Source organism: Ictalurus punctatus, chromosome 4 (assembly GCF_001660625.3).
Source record: "Ictalurus punctatus breed USDA103 chromosome 4, Coco_2.0, whole genome shotgun sequence".
In the NCBI taxonomy this organism is placed as follows: Eukaryota; Metazoa; Chordata; class Actinopteri; order Siluriformes; family Ictaluridae; genus Ictalurus; species Ictalurus punctatus.
The window spans coordinates 31,381,047-31,398,749 of record NC_071284.1 but is presented as its reverse complement, the minus strand read 5'-3'; the positions used below and the strand labels follow the sequence as shown (position 1 = coordinate 31,398,749).

At 43.5% G+C, this 17,703-nt stretch overlaps 1 protein-coding gene across 1 annotated transcript in view; it reads left to right on the top strand.

The window, feature by feature from the left end:
• The window catches only part of LOC108264744 (tyrosine-protein kinase CSK), a 38,464-nt gene that overhangs the window by 11,881 nt on the left and 8,880 nt on the right, over positions 1-17,703 (top strand). Inside the window, exons 2-6 of the mRNA XM_053678164.1 lie at positions 6,307-6,402; positions 8,866-8,979; positions 9,404-9,516; positions 14,732-14,951; positions 16,941-17,034. Of these exons, the coding sequence (XP_053534139.1) occupies positions 6,388-6,402; positions 8,866-8,979; positions 9,404-9,516; positions 14,732-14,951; positions 16,941-17,034 (556 nt within the window). The 5' untranslated portion in view covers positions 6,307-6,387. The remainder of the gene's footprint in view (positions 1-6,306; positions 6,403-8,865; positions 8,980-9,403; positions 9,517-14,731; positions 14,952-16,940; positions 17,035-17,703) is intronic.

Below are 17,703 nucleotides of genomic sequence, written 5' to 3'. Positions count from 1 at the left end.
GTGGTGATGAAGAGGGTGGTGATGATGATGATGATGATGGTGGTGATGAAGAGGATGATAGTGGTGATGAAGAGGGTGGTGATGATGATGATGATGATGATGGTGGTGATGAAGAGGAGGGTGATGGTGATGGTGGTGATTAAGAGGAGGATGATGGTGGTGATGAAGAAGAGGGTGATGGTGATGAAGATGATGATGATGTGCTGTAATGAAGTCAGGCGATAAGGCTGTAATAGGAAGTGCAGTAGCACAGAGCTCTGGGCTGGGGAAATCAATATCTGTATGTATATATCTGTATATCGGTTTGGTGCGGCGCACTTCTCTCTCTCTCTCTCTCTCTCTATATATATATATATATATATATATATAATATATGTAACGTTGTTCAGGAAGGAGCTGGTGTTAAAAGGTGTACTGTATCTTTAAACTTTATTTCCCTCCAGCCCCTTCCTCAGACTCACACTTCTTCCTGTGAGTGTATTTAGGGACGTCCTTCAGTGTGCGCGCTCCCTCGTTTCTGTCCCCCTCTCTCACAGTCCTTCTTTTCACAACTCGCATTCTTTCTTCACTCCATCTACAACAAGAATTTCCTTTGTATTCTGTCTGGGTCTCTCTCTCTCTCTCTCTCTCTCTCTCTCTCTCTCTCTCTCTCTCTCTCTCTCTCTCTCTCTCCCTCTCTCTCTCTCTCTCTGTCTGTCTATCTCACTCTCTGTCTCTCAATTAAATTTTTTTTTTCAATTTCAAAGTACTTTATTGTCATGATACAATATTGCCAAAGCATCGATATAGATACGAAAGGAGAATTAAACTACTAATAATAATAATTACAAAATTAATGTGTGTGTATATATATATATATATATATATATATATATATATATATATATATATATATATATATATATATATATAAAATAAATAAAGTCACAAAATGCCACTGCAGGACAGAAGTATAAAGGTTACAATAATTAATTAATTAATGCCATAAAATGCAATAAAGTAAATTAGAAATAAGTAAATAAGCAGTATGTAGCACCCGCTTTTGGACTCCGCCCCCAGTAGCACCTGCATCTGGACTCCGCCCCCAGTAGCACCTGCATCTGGACTCCGCCCCCAGTATCACCTGCATTTGGTTTGTTTCTGATAGGTCGGAAAACTGTGTTAATAATTTAGAGAATTTTTCCAGGTGTTTTTCTCTTGTGTTCCGGAAGGTAAAACCATGGCAACAGCTGAAAACAGAGCTCTCTCTCGCTCTCTCTCTCTCTCTCTCTCTCTCTCTCTCTCGCTCTCTCTCTCTCTCTCTCTATCTCTGTCTGTCTGTCTCTCTCTGCTTCTCTTACGTACTCTCTCACCATCTCTGATTCCATCTCTCTCTCTCTCGCTCTCGTTTTGCGAATGTACACGTAGTACACACGCGCGCACACACACTTCCTCCTCGTGCCGGAATATTCACAGGATATTAATAGCAGGAGTTGTGCAAACCGCCTCTTCCTCATCAGGCATTTTTTCAAAGAAACATGAAAAGATGAAAAGAGAGAGTCTGTTCTTCTCAGCAGTAGAACGAGAGGAACAGATCCTCACCGTCACAGCTTGACGCGAGTGTATCTGCACTGCACTCAGTTCCGGAACAAACTCACCCTTACTTCAGGAAGATGACGGATTACTGGGAATTCTGGGGTTCGGTGGGAAGTTTAGGATTATTGAGAGAGCAGAATTGTCCCTGCTGTGTGGGATGTAGGGGTGGTGTTTTTCTCGCTTTCTCTCTCTTTCTCTCTCTCCCTCTCTCTTTCTCTCTCTCTCTCTCTCTCTCTCTCTCTCTCTCTCTCTCTCCCTCTCTTTCTCTCTCTCTCTCTCTCTCTCTCTCTCTCTCTCTCCCTCTCTCTCTCTCTCTCTCTCTCTCTCTCTCTCTCTCTCTCTCTCCCTCTCTTTCATTCTATATCTCTGTCTCTCTTTCTATCCCTATCTGTCTCTCTATCTCTCAAAATCTCTCATTCCATATCTCTCTTTCTGTCTCTCTCTCTCCATCTTTCTCACGGTTTCCATTTATCTGTCTTTCCCTCTCTGTCTGTCTGTCTGCCTGCCTCTATCTCTCTCTGTGTCTGTCTCTATCTCTCACCATCTCTCATTCCCTCTCTCTCTCTCTCTCTCTCTCTCTCTCTCTCTCTCTCTCTCTCTCCGTCTGTCTGCCTCTATCTCTCTCTGTGTCTGTCTCTATCTCTCACCATCTCTCATTCCATCTCTCTATCTCTCTCTCTGTCTGTCTCTATCTCTCACCATCTCTCATTCCATCTCTCTCTCTCTCTCTCTCTCTCTCTCTCCGTCTGTCTGCCTCTATCTCTCTCTGTGTCTGTCTCTATCTCTCACCATCTCTCCCTCCATCTCTCTCTCTCCCTCCCTCTCTCTCTCCCTCTCTCTCTCTCTCTCCCTCTCTCTCTCTCTCTCTCTCTCCGTCTGTCTGCCTCTATCTCTCTCTGTGTCTGTCTCCCTCTCACCATCTCTCATTCCATCTCTCTCTCTCCCTCCCTCTCTCTCTCTCTCTCTCCCTCTCTCTCTCTCTCTCTCTCTCTCTCTCTCTCTCTCTCTCTCTCTCTCTCTCTCTCTCTCTGCTCGGGACTGCTGAGAACCGTCGTGTCCGTGCCGCTGTGGATTTGCATAGTCATTAAGGTCACATTTCCATATTCCGGCGCTGCTCACTGATGCGTCTGTAAACTGCACAATGCAGACTCTGTGCAGACCCGACGCACTGAGCCGAGAAGAGTGCCGATGATGATGTCGATCTTTTATTAGTTTCAACGATCTTTCATATCCTCTCATGGGTGGATATCATGAAAGTATTAACTGCAGTGCTATCTAGCTAAACTACCAGACTTTGATGAGTAATTAAGACCCAAGTTTATGTTCTTTTTGCATCATTTGTTTCTCTATCTAGTTTTCGTCCTAGTTTCGGGACTTTTTTCGGGAGAAGATCTGATCCAAGTTATGCCGGAATACGGAAAATTGCAAAAGGTGCACAAACTTTCTAGCAGCACTGTAAATGTTTAACATGCAAGCCCAGAAGCCACGACTGATGAAAGTACAACAGGCTAATTACGTGTGGCGCGAGTCCTTTCCTGGTCACGTCTCTGGTGATGAAGTCCTTACAACGAGAGTCGTTACAACTCTCGACGATTTTCAGCTCCACGTCTTCGTTTCCGCTCGATGACGTGTTTTAAACGTGACGTGACTGCGCGTTGTGTTGCCGTCAGCGTGTTTGTGACACGATAGATCGTGTCCGTTGCGGGAGCAGCAAAGGAGAAGGTCCACCGTCGTTATTCGGTACGAGAGCGGCCTCTAGAGGCAAAATAGAAACCGTTGCTGACTCATTTTGTTGTGTTGTTTGAAGTGTTTGGTTTTTGTTTTGTTTTTTTCCATTTTGGATGTCGCCATTTTTATGTTATTGGGCGCGTCACTTTTTGGTTCAGTTTGTTTATTTTAATTTTGGCCTTGCATGGGTCCCTGTGTTTCTGGTTAGAGAGCTATCTGAGTAGTTTTCTCTCTCTCTCTCTCTCTCTCTCTCTCTCTCTCTCTCTCTCTCTCTCTCTCTCTCTCTCTTTCTCTTTCAGTTCAATTCAACTTCAACAAGCTTTATTGGCACGACCATATACTTGTACAGTACTGCCAAAGCATTAAAGGAAAGAACTGTCCGTATCTCTCTCTCTCTGTCCCTATCTCTCTCTCTTTCTCTCGCTCTCTCTGTCTATCTCTGTTCATCTCTTTCCATCTCTCTCACTTTCTCCGTTTATCTGTCTTTGTCTCTGTCGCGCTCTCTGTCCCTATCTCTCTCTCTCTCTCGCTCTCTCTCTCTCTCGCTCTCTGTCTGTCTGTCTCTCTCGGTCCTTACCTCTCACCATCCCTCATTCCATATATCTATCCGTCTCTCTCTCTCTCTCTCAGGATTTTTTTAATTTACTTGAATATTGATTGAGATATTGAATAATTTTCCCTGTACAGTCAGTACGGTTTATTTTCATAATAAAGTTCCACGTTATTTTTGAGTGTTTTCATTTTAAAAACTATCGGTCGGTTTACTCGGTTATCGACAGGTACTTAGTCCTCGGTGAAATCCGATATCGGTCCACCTCTAGTACCGACCCAGATTAGTTTCCCTTCAGAAAAGACTTAAGACGCTTAACATCTGTTCCGGCGGCTTAACATCTGGAGTAAAAACAGTTCCTGCTGCAAATCCAGACTTTCCGTGTCGAATAATACGCACAGCGGCGATCGCGCCCCCGAGAGTTTTATTAACAAAGTTTAAACGTGAACTCGCCGGCGCTCGAGTTTTCAGCAGGTTCTCATGAGTCATGTGACCATCGCTGATGAGTCGATCTGCACCGGTCGTTACTAATAGTGACCGATACGTGGACGCTCGCGGAGTCTTTCCTGCTCATCAGATAGAAGAGCTTATCATGACCATTTTCTAAGAAAGCGAGCCAGGAGGAAGTTTGTGGGTTTTTAGCTGTTGCCATGGCATTGACGTCAGACTTGATTATTTATTTATTTATTTTTTAAATAGAAACTGCTGAAAAAAATTCTGATCAGGTGTGAGAGTGACTCTAGCATTCATTAGTGAAAATCTGCTTTTGCTGCTTTTTATCGTTCTGAATTATGGCAAAACGCGCACACACACACACACACACACACACACACACACACACACACACACACACACTTTGAGGGCTCTGCTCTATTTTTGGCTTTCATCCCTTTGCAGCAGTCCGCAATTAGAACGCTTCCTGTTTTTGCAGGGGTGTCAGGAACACGCGCGCGCACACACACACACACACACACACACACGTGCACGGCTGATGTTTTGTCTTATTTACCGCTCATCTTTACAGCTGAACATTCCGGATTTTATCGAGTGACCCATTAATCTATTTTTGTTTGTTTGTGTGTATTTTGTGTGGTCTCCTTGGTTACGAGTGAGACATAAGGTAGTGTGGTGTATTAAGTGCCGTATCTGCCCCCCCCCTCCCCCCCCAATCATCATGCTCAATCTAAACCCACTAAACATTTCGGCTGATGGAAACTCTGCGTCAGCTTCCACGGCCGTTCTGACTTTCACTTCCTGTTCGTGGCAGGAAGCCAGAGAAGGACCACTCAACTCTGTTCCTTTGATTCGGCACAGAGCGTAGGCCAGCCCACATCAAAACTTTTTTTTTTTTAATAAGTTTTTATCTTTTAATAAACCTTGTGATATTGTTGATTACTAGGGGCGAGGCCGGACGCTCATCATCTAAAATCTTTGTATTGAATAAAATAGTTTTGTAACAAGTACGACCCGACGGCAGGCGATTTAGTCTTTTAAACTGCGAAAGGTAAAACTGGAGTCATTTTTTTTTCTTCTCCTTTTCAGTTTAAATATTTACTCAATTATTTATTTTTGTAAAAAAAAACATCTTTTTCAAATGCAGCCCTTGCGTATCGCCGTAGCGTTTATAAGCAACATCGTAAAAACAGCCCAACCGTCTTTCTCGGCAAAGTTGAACTAAAGCTACTTTCACACACGGCGACTCGCTAGGTGTGGGCGTGTCCAAAGACGCGACAAAGTCGAGAAGTTTCACTTTATGCAAATCTTATAGCGAGTTGGTGCAGCGACTACCGATCGGAGCGAAGACGGTAGAGCGCACGTGAAATATTGCAAAAAAAGCAGGCGATAAGAGTCCGGCGTCGGTGTGAACTCCTTTAACACTGTTTAAAAAGCATCTCGGGGGAATTCCTCAAGACATCGCTCGAGAAAACGCCAAGAATACATTTCTGGAAATTTCTAGGGGGAAAGCGTGTGTACTCTGAAGATGATCAAATGTTCAATTACTCTGATTTATTTTGGATTTTTAATCATAATATAATTCCCATAGTTCCATTTGTGTTACTCTAGAGTTTTGATGACTTTATTATTATTATAAAACGTGGAGAAACATATGTGTGTGTGTGTGTGTGTGTGTGTGTATGTGTATGTGTGTGTGTGTGTGTGTATATATATATATATATATATATATATATATATATATATATATATATATATATATATATAAGTGCACTTCTGACATTATTCCGAGACGGTGGTTCAGGTCTGTCGGTTTTCGGCTGAAGCGCTGCAGTGAAGTGTGACTCCTGTTAATTGTGGCGTTTTTATTAACGTCTCTTTCAGCTCACACCTTGAACCAGCATGAAGTGAAACTCACCTCTGGCTTATAAAAGGTGTAGGTGCTGTCCATGTTCCCCATCTCTGAGGTTTAATATGTGTGTGTGTGTGTGTCTCCTCAGCTCTGATGCTACCTGTTAGCCTGTGACACCTGCTTGAGGAGACTGCGACCCCCCCCCTCCCCTCCCCCCCAGACACACACAATGTCTGGGCTACAGGTACACACACACACACACACACACACACACAGTCCTGAGCAGTGATGCATGAGTCCTGCACACATCCTTCAGTAGTGAAAGAGGAATGTGCACCACGGCTCATCCGGTTCATCTGCTGCATCTTGCAGTTTACTGACGCGGTTCAACACACTTTCAGGAAATGAGATTTATTTTTTTTTTTGGTTTCCTTTGTTTCATATTCGGTTGCTCTTTTGTTCTCCCCGGATTTTCACATCCCGTCCATATATCATATATCATATAACACACACATACGACGTATTATATATTAATAACACACCTATACACTGCATTACACGTTTCTATCATACATATACAGCGTTAACCTTTATAACAAGATCATAGAACATGGTCTTTATTCATAACCTGCATATAAAGCAGATTAAATATTTATAACACGCATATAGAGCATGTTACATTGTATATGCGGATTATAAATATTGCATATTTGTAACATACATATACAATGTTCCATTTATAACATGTTCCTACATAACGTGTATTATTTATGTGTTAATAACGAAATTTAGCTGAAAGTATGCAGGTTATTAATACCATACATATATACACAATGTTCCATTTATACCACCTTCATATGACACATTATATTTATACCATGCACATACAACAGATTCCTTAATTATAACATGCGTATACAACATATCACGTATGTATAACCTGCATATACCGTGCTGGGTTTATAACACGTTCACGTGACACGTATGTATAACCTGCGTATACCGTGCTGGGTTTATAACACGTTCACGTGACACGTATGTATAACCTGCGTATACAGTGCTGGGTTTATAACACGTTCACGTGACACGTATGTACAACCTGCGTATACCGTGTTGGGTTTATAACACGTTCACGTGACACGTATGTATAACCTGCGTATACAGTGTTGGGTTTATAACACGTTCACGTGACACGTATGTATAACCTGCGTATACCGTGTTGGGTTTATAACACGTTCACGTGACACGTATGTATAACCTGCGTATACAGTGTTGGGTTTATAACACGTTCACGTGACACGTATGTACAACCTGCGTATACAGTGTTGGGTTTATAACACATTCACGTGACACGTATGTATAACCTGCGTATACAGTGCTGGGTTTATAACACGTTCACGTGACACGTATGTACAACCTGCGTATACCGTGTTGGGTTTATAACACGTTCACGTGACACGTATGTATAACCTGCGTATACAGTGTTGGGTTTATAACACGTTCACGTGACACGTATGTATAACCTGCGTATACCGTGTTGGGTTTATAACACGTTCACGTGACACGTATGTATAACCTGCGTATACAGTGTTGGGTTTATAACACGTTCACGTGACACGTATGTACAACCTGCGTATACAGTGTTGGGTTTATAACACATTCACGTGACACGTATGTATAACCTGCGTATACAGTGTTGGGTTTATAACACGTTCACGTGACACGTATGTACAACCTGCGTATACAGTGTTGGGTTTATAACACATTCACGTGACACGTATGTATAACCTGCGTATACCGTGCTGGGTTTATAACACGTTCACGTGACACGTATGTATAACCTGCGTATACCGTGTTGGGTTTATAACACGTTCACGTGACACGTATGTATAACCTGCGTATACAGTGCTGGGTTTATAACACGTTCACGTGACACGTATGTACAACCTGCGTATACCGTGTTGGGTTTATAACACGTTCACGTGACACGTATGTATAACCTGCGTATACAGTGTTGGGTTTATAACACGTTCACGTGACACGTATGTATAACCTGCGTATACAGTGTTGGGTTTATAACACGTTCACGTGACACGTATGTATAACCTGCGTATACAGTGTTGGGTTTATAACACGTTCACGTGACACGTATGTATAACCTGCGTATACAGTGCTGGGTTTATAACACGTTCACGTGACTCGTATGTACAACCTGCGTATACAGTGTTGGGTTTATAACACGTTCACGTGACACGTATGTATAACCTGCGTATACAGTGTTACAGTTGTACCACGTTCACGAGACACATACGTATAACCTGCATATACAGTGTTACATTTATAACACGTTCACGTGACGCATACTTGACGCGTATGTATGACCTGCATACACAATGCATTACGTATTTATAACATACCTATACAATGTTACATTTAACACGTTCCTGTAACATTTATATATATATATATTTTTAACATGCACATACAACGTATTTCATATTTCTAACACGCGTACACGTCACATGACCTTCGGCATGCGTGTACAGCGTATATAATTATTTGTTACATGTACAAATAAAACCGTGCGTATTTCTATCATGTATATAGAACACATGGTTCTGAGAAACGAGCGAATGGATGTGCTGTACACGTGTAAGCTTGTTTCTCTGTTCCCTCTTGTTTTTGTTTTGTTTTTTTTACCGTGCAGACACCATGGCCGCCGGGCACGGAGTGTGTGGCTAAGTATAACTTCCAGGGCACCACAGAGCAGGATCTGCCCTTCTGTAAAGGAGACGTCCTCAGCATCATCGGAGTCACTAAGGTAGGACGGGGGAAGCTGCTCGTTCACTGAAGCGCTAACTACAGAGACGAATCATAGAGACGCTGTGTCTGATAAAAGCCTACGTGTCCTTAGGTTGAGATTTTTACTCCGTGTGCGTATAGATATAGATATAGTTTGTCCCCTAAAAGGAACGACGCACTAAGTTTTGTAACACTACTACTCGTGCTTCTTACAGCATTGTGAGTGCGTATACTTTTTTTTTTTTTTTTTTTTTTTTTTTTTCTGCATGGGAGCATCATCAGAAGTGTAACTTATTGGGAATTGTCATGATAATGTATACGTTAAAAAGATCCCGGCTGTTGATTCATGGTTTTAACACTTCAGGATTCTGTTTATTAGTATAAGGGGCGGGACTTTTTCAGTCATGAATATATGAATTAGTTTATTTGCTTTGTTTCCACAGGACCCTAACTGGTACAAAGCAAAGAACACGGTTGGGAGGGAGGGGACGATCCCAGCCAACTACGTGCAGAAACGAGAAGGAGTGAAATCAGGAGGGAAACTGAGCCTGATGCCGTAAGCTCTCTCTCTCTCTCTCTCTCTCTCTCTCTCTCTCTCTCTCTCTCTCTCTCTCTCTCTCAGTGCTCATACTGTCTCTCGTAATAGGATCATCAGTAGTACAGGAAATGATCTGTGATCCTGTAGTGCAGATGATCCGTTGGGCATGAATTTCATCAGCTGCAGCTTTTCGGCGTGCTTTCGTCCAGCTCTGTTTTCTAATTCGACCAGGTCGTCTAATCAGGGAACTCCTGGTCGTCTTTGTTAACGACCTCATGAGCAGACGACACGCTCTGATTTCATTCCATTTTTGTTCTTCCCTCTCTTTCTCTTTCTCTCTCTCGCTCTGTGCGGTAGATTTGAATCAGTTTGAGCGATGGCTTGGCACGGTCAAAAAAGATGGGGGGGGGATATGTATTCGTTCCGCTGACTGTAGAGAGAGGAGGAGAGACCGTCTCGAGCCGCCCGTATTGCCACCATGAAGTAAAGGTCTTCGTCACTACCACGGGTTTCCTTCACAGCGATCTGTATAGAAATCTTTTTTGCTAAATATTTCTTTTTTTAGGAGTGCTAATGGATCTAGAAGCATGAACTCGTTCGTCCAAGTACACCCGTGACGCCCGTGCACCATCCGAACGAGGGATTTTAATGCCTTTTAAACGACAGCGTTAATCATATTTACATTTATGACACTCTTATAAAGCATCACGAGTACTTCGTACAGCTTGCTCTCCGGGATTTCGCGATCACCGAGTTTAACGCAAAAGCAAGCAAACAACATGGTATACGGAGGAGCTCGCGATTTCTTTCTAAACCGCCGCAGGTTCGGGCCGAGACGCGTCACATGACCTCATCGCAACGTGCCCTCGTGTGTGGGTGTATTTGTGTGTGGGGGTGTTTGCATGTCTTTGTGTGCGTGTGTGTATCTGGAATGCCACGGTCTCGGAGATGAGCGTGCCTTTAAAGAATGCAGCCGCACTGATCTAATCAATTCGAGCCTGCGGTAAGCAGCTTCCCTCTGAGCAGCTCCCAGTGGATACACACGCTCTCTCTCACTCCCTGTCACACACACACACACACGCACAGTGAATCTCAAGCCTTAATTACTTTACACTGAACGACAGTGTATCTGAAAGAGCGTCATTCTGACCAGCGCGGTCTTTAACCCGAAGCTGCTGATCCTGTGGCGCCTGGAAATCTGTCTGTCTCCACGTGAAGCCTCGGATCACTTCATCAGTCACATCGACATCCTTCCCAGCATTCCTCCCTGTGGCTTCCAGCCTCTCGCTGTTTTATCCGAGCTGCTGAAACAGAAAAGGCTTGTGTGTTTCGGAGCGCTGAACTGAAATGCTTTCACCCCGAGGCTTCGCGACAGCGTTTCTATTTCGACGTCCGCGACGAACAACGGACGTCCCCGGACTTTCCGAGCTCCGTTCGAGTTGTATTCGTTTCCTCTCGTTTCCCTCTGGGTTGTTTTGTTGTTGTTTTTGGCTAGATTAGAAATAGAATCTGGGGTTTTGCCGAGTCGATTCCCGCCTCTGCCCTGCATCAGGGGTTTCCTCCGGGTACTCCGGTTTCCTCCGCCGGTCCAAAGACGTGCGTTGTAGGCCGAGCAGCATCTCTAAATGATGTTACGGCATCCGTAGTGCGCCAGAACACCCACCACACACCAGCTATTAGTGGAGAGGAGAGAGCGATGTAGCTAATTCACGGATGGGGATTATTAGGGGGGTGTGATAGAGAAGGGCCAATGGGCGGAGTTTCGCCAGGGTTTATACCCCTACCCTTTTACAATAAGTGTCCTGGGATTTTTAATGACCACAGAGAGTCAGGACATCTCATCCGAAGTCACCTTTTAATATGAATGTCGCCCTTTTTTTTTTTTTTTTTTTTTTTTTTTTTTTTAATAAACTTTTTGTGCTGTAGTTGGGACGGAAGACCTGGCAACCCTTCTGAGTGAAGACATTGTGCAGATCCAGTGGCAGATTGACGGAACGTTTGTGCGGAGTCGCACCTGTAGCTGTAGAATGAACGCTAGAGCTTTGGTAAACATTAGGCGTGTTGAGGCGTGTTGGGAAAGCCACCGCTGGTAGCGACAATGTTTCGAAACGTCTACAAAGCATCCGTGCTGAATGTCGTGGCGGTGTAACGTGTACCTGATTATTGGAACCGCATCATGAGTTCGCCGCTGAGAGCGCTGTGAGCTCTTCGCTAGCATGGCCGCCAGCTGTGGTATTGTCATTTTCCGGATCCGACACATCGTTGTTATGGCAACCCGTGTTCTGGTACAGGTTAACCCAGTGACTAAATGTGTCGTTTCCGACCCTCCTCTCACCCGTCGTGAAGAGTGAGACCGCGAGCTCGACTGTGTTCCGTTTAAAGATGGATTAGAGACGCGTGTGAAAGAGGGATTGGTGGAGGAAGCGGTGTTGGTCTGTGTGGCGACGTCGCGCTCACTTCGTCACGGAGCTCATTATCTCTCTATCCATCTCTGGTGTTATTTCTGTCTCTCTCTCTCTCTCTCTCTCTCTCTCCCTCCCCCCCCATCTGTCTTTGTACCACTCTTCTTCTCTCGTTCCTGCTACAGTATTTCTCTCCCTATACCTGTTTTCTGTCTGTCTCTCTATTTCAGTGTCTCTCTCTCCCTCTTTTCATGTCTGTCTGTCTGACTGTCTCTGTCTGTTGCTGTGTGTGTGTTTCTTTGTCTGTCTGTCAGTCTGTCTGTTTCTTTTTATCTTTCTCTCCCTGTCTGTCTGTGTCTCTGTCTCTCTCTCTGTATTGCTTTCAATTTATCTCTCCCTCTTTCTGTCGATTCTCTCTGTCGCTCTGTATACATCTGTTTCACTCTCTAACCTATTTCTTTCTCTCCATGTATCTCTCTCTTGTCCCTCTGTCTATATCTCTTTCTCTCTTTTGCTGTCTCTCTCTCCACGTATCTCTCTCTTCTCCCTCTGTCTATATCTCTTTCTCTCTTTTACTCTCTCTCTCTCTCTCTCTCTCTCTCTCTCTTCTCCCTCTGTCTATATCTCTTTCTCTCTTTTACTCTCTCTCTCTCTCTCTCTCTCTCTCTCTTCTCCCTCTGTCTATATCTCTCTCTCTTTTGCTCTCTCTCTCTCTCTCTCTCTCTCTCTCTCTCCACGTATCTCTCTCTTCTCCCTCTGTCTATATCTCTTTCTCTCTTTTGCTCTCTCTCTCTCTCTCTCTCTCTCTCTCTCTCTCTCTCTCTCCACGTATCTCTCTCTTCTCCCTCTGTCTATATCTCTTTCTCTCTTTTGCTCTCTCTCTCTCTCTCTCTCTCTCTCTCTCTCTCCACGTATCTCTCTCTTCTCCCTCTGTCTATATCTCTTTCTCTCTTTTGCTGTCTCTCTCTCTCTCTCTCTCTCTCTCTCTCTCTCTCTCCACATATCTCTCTCTTCCCCCTCTGTCTATATCTCTTTCTCTCTTTTGCTCTCTCTCTCACTCTCTCTCTCTCTCTCTCTCCATGTATCTCTCTCTTCCCCCTCTGTCTATATCTCTTTCTCTCTTTTGCTCTCTCTCTCTCCCTCCATGTATCTATCTCTTGTCTCTATCTTGCACTCTCTCTCTCTCTCTCTCTCTCCAAATCTGTCCATCTGTCTTTGTATCACTCTTCTTCTCTCGTTCCCTCTACAGTATCTCTCCCTTTATCTGTTTTCTGCCTCTCTCTCTATTTCAGTTTCTCTCTCTCGCTCTTTCCATGTCTGTCTGTCTGACACTGCATCTCTCTCCGAGTCTCTCTTCCTGTCTCTCTCTTTCTCTGTCTATATCTCCCTCTCTCTCCCTTGCTCGCGTTCTCTCTCTCTCTCTCTCTCTCTCTCTCTCTCTCTCATTAGACTCGGAGCAGTATATAAATGAGAACACAAATATGTCGTGTACGACTCTGGGGAATCAGGAACAGGCCTCTAATCTAGGCTTTGCTGCAAATAATATTTCCACTGATGTTCCCGTGTGTGTGTGTGTGTGTGTGTGTGTGTGTGTGTGTGTTTGCGTTATTAGATTAACGTACACAGTATTTCAGTACTTCCTGTTGTTTTGGGGCGTTAGCTTTCAGACAGACCTGAAACCCGTCTACTAAAGCCGACGGTCTGCTTCATCTTCATTAATCTCGTTGCTTTTTCTTCTTTTTAATCCAGAATTCTCAAATATTTCCATTTCTTCATGACGGCCACCTTCTTGCCAATTATGCTGCATTTTATTTGACACTTCCCCTTAAACCTGTTTGCTGTTGATCTTTTCTGTACGGGATCATCTACAGTGATTTATTGCTGATTAGGTGCGGTGACGACGGAAAGGGATGTTGTATTGTTGAAGAGACTGACCGCTTCCTCATGCACTGCATATCTCTCTCTCTCTCTCTCTCTCTCTCTCTCTCAAATGTACTGTTATGACATAAGATGTTTTATCAGGTTAATTGTATTGCAGGAAGATGTAATTCCTCCTCTTGATATTTTCACAGAGCACATTTTACTTTGCTTTTATTGTCATCATTGATCACGAACTATATCCAGGTTGCCATAATTTTGTGTCAACAAACGTAGCTTGGCAACATACTAGAGGTCCACCGATGGTGGATTTTACCCATGACGATAACGAAGTCGGACGGTACCTGCCGATTGACCGATTTATCAACCGATTAGTTTTTAACATCGATACTGAAATTAAAAACACTGAAAGTAAAATATTGCGGAACTTTATTACAAAAACGAACACCGTTGTACCATGAACTGTACCATGAAAATGTCCTGTACTTTTTCAAATGAAAGGAATATTATAATATATTAACTGTTAATAAATATTCAAGTAAATAACAAAATTACAAACTGACACTCCAGATAACAAAGAATAAAAATAAAAAAAAAAAACACTTCAAATAACACAACAAAATTAGTCAGTGATGGTATTTATTTCGCCTCTAGAGGCCGCTCTCGTACCGTATGATGACTGCGGATCCTTCTCCTCGGATGTGAAAATATCAGTATCGATATTTTTGCTTTGCTCTTGATTAAAACTCTACAGGCGCTGTGAATAGAGATTAGCTTGGAGTAGGCATTTAAGTTTGTGTAGAATGTAGGAAAAAAGACCCTAATTGTGTCGCCTCGGTGTATTTAACATTGTATGTAACATCTGTATTGATTGATTCCCTGTAAAGACCGTTATGATATATTTGTGACAGTTTAACTGAAATTTGTTCTCACCGTTACCCTCCCCCCAACAGATGGTTCCACGGTAAGATTACACGGGAGCAGGCCGAGCGGTTGCTCTACCCTCCGGAGACGGGGCTGTTCCTGGTGCGCGAGAGCACCAATTACCCCGGTGACTACACACTGTGTGTGAGCTGCGAGGGCAAAGTGGAGCACTACCGCATCATCTACCACAACGGCAAGCTCTCCATCGATGAGGAGGAGTTCTTTGAGAATCTCATGCAGCTGGTGGAGGTGTGGAACCCACTAACGTATATTTCAGTACAGGAACTGACTAGACCAATATTCTGAGGATCAGTGTGAACACAGCACGACGTCTCGGGTTGAGTTTGTCGTCTCAGCAGTGGTCACGGAGATGGCTCTGAGTCATTTTAGATGCAGTGTGTGTGGGAATGTCTGCTGATTTGTTTTTGAGATGATGGCTTATACATACACTCAGCGACCGCAAACATTTCTGAGGCGTAGTCTAGTGATGCACTCGAACACGTTTCTCTCAAATGTCCTGTCGAAGTTAGCTCAGCCATCTGGCCTGCGTTAGCAGTCATTTTATTTTATTTTTCCCAAATAGCTGACTAGCAGTAAATATTCTGAACATAAATCAATAGGTTATGACTGAAAATCCTCAGAAATCCTGTCAGGTTAGCGCTTTGCTAGATGGGTAATGATAGCGGGTAAGCCGTATTAGCTGGCTGGCTAAACGTTGGCAATAAATAACACAAAAATTCATGCTGCCCCTCGCATTCGTGAAGAGGGTATGACTTTAAAAATCCTTTCAGAAATCCTGTCAGGTTAGCTCATGTCTGCTAGCTTGCTAACATTAACACTTGGGTGATGCTAGCTACCTAGCTGGGTAGTGTTGGTGGGAAATATTATGAACGTTCGTGAATAGCATGGGGTTTTAGAAATCCTCTCAGAAATCCTGTCAGGTTAGCTCATAACATATAGCTGGCTAACGTTAGCAGTTAGTTATCTAGCTGGCTAACGTAACAATTGGTTATCTAGCTGGCTAACGTTAGCAGTAAATATTATAAACATTTATAAAAAGGGTTTGACGTGTGTGTGTGTGTGTGTGTGTGTGTGTGTGTGTGTGTGTGTGGTTTAAGAGGACAGACCGAATCGGTTTAATAAGCAGTGTTTTGTGCACTTAAGCCAGTTCCTTTCATTGCTGATACTTTCTCAGAGAGTCACCCGGTCTGCTCATCTCCCATGACACTGTGTGTGTGTGTGTGTGTGTGTGTGTGTGTGTGTGTGTGTTTGCATGTTTTAGGTGCCCTTTATGTATTTTGGCCTGCTCCAGGATTCCACACATTCCTCTTTTTGTTTTTTCTTTTTGTCGTTCCTCTCCTCCGCCCTGTTCCGTGCCTGTTGCATCAGGCTGCATATGACTCTCTAATCACTGTCACAGTGAACAGTTCAGCATGAGCAGCTCTGTGTGTGTGTGTGAGTGTGTGTGTGTGTGTGTGTGTGTGTGTGAGAGTGAGTCTGGATGTTAATTCAGTCTTTTTCTAGTTGTACATTGACAGTTCTGTACATGATGTGTATACTCACACAGTTTCTAACTCTTCTTGTCATTATTGCCTGAAGTAACATAGCTGGAATGTTGCTGGCGTGTGAAAGCACGTATGTGTGTCCCGCACAGATCCTTTCCTCTACTGACATCTGCTGGCAGAGTGAAACTACTTTTTTATTTTTTACTTTTTTTATAAATGTCAAACAGGAAATGCCCTGCGTTTCTGCCTTATTCTGACTGTGTCGGGCTTTGAGCCGAATTAGTTTTAACAGAGACCTGAGATCTCTCTCTCTGTGTGTGTGTGTGTGTGTGTGTGTGTGTGTGTGTGTGTGTGTGTGTGTGTGTGTGTGTGTGTGTGTGTGTGTCTCATTCTCTCTCTCTCTCACTCACTGTCTCTCGCTTGCTCTCTCTTTGTCTCTCTCTCTCTCTCTCTCTGTCTCTCTCACACTCTCTCTGTGTCTCTCGCCCGCTCGCTCTCTCACACACTGTGCAGCCTAGTTAGTTTGTTAGGGAAATAAGTCTGTTTATACAAATAATCTTACCTCTTGTTTGTGTGTGTGTGTGTCTCTCTCTCTCTCTCTCTCTCTCTCGTTCTTTGTGTCTCTCTCTCGCTCGCTCTCTCACACACTGTGCAGCCTAGTTTGTTAGGGAAATAAGTCTGTTTATACAAATAATCTTACCTCTTGTTTGTGTGTGTGTGTTTGTGCACTCAGCATTACACCAAAGATGCTGATGGTCTGTGTACTCGATTGATCAAGCCAAAGCTTATGGAGGGAACAGTAGCAGCGCAGGATGAGTTCTCCAGGAGTAAGTGGATGGACACACACACACACACACACACACACACACACTCCACGTTTTCCACAAACAATATGTCAGTACTGGTTCCAGATCAGTATCTCAGGAGATGGTTCTTCAAAATCAGTTCTGTTCCAGCACGCCTTTATATACGTTTCTTTATTTATATATATATACATATACTTTCTCTCTCTCGCCCTTTCACCCTCTCTCTCTCTCCCTCTCTCTCTTTTATATATAGTATAAAGGAAATGGAGTAAAACGCATTGTTTACACCGATTTTAGTGTGTTTGTTTGTTTGAGACGGGGTCTGCTAATCCGAATCCATTAATGTCAGGGGACGACGGATGGTGTCACTACATCGCCATGACGACAGCTTGAGTTATTTAATTTTTTTAATAGCCACTATTAAAATGAGACATGAACAATATTGAGGGTTCTATTTGTAATATTTAATCAAATAAAATGTAATATTTTGGTCGTCACGGTAACATAGCCTTGCCGCCTCATGTCTCCAGAGTCCCCGGGTCATCCCGAGCTCCACGTGGCGTCTCAGACAACAAACACTACAGACGTCAGATCAGCTCGGAATAAAAAGTATTCTGGGTTTTCGCTGCTGTAAGACAGCTTTATTAGTCTTCCCGAAGGGGCAGTAACTCATTACAGAGGTCAGAGTTC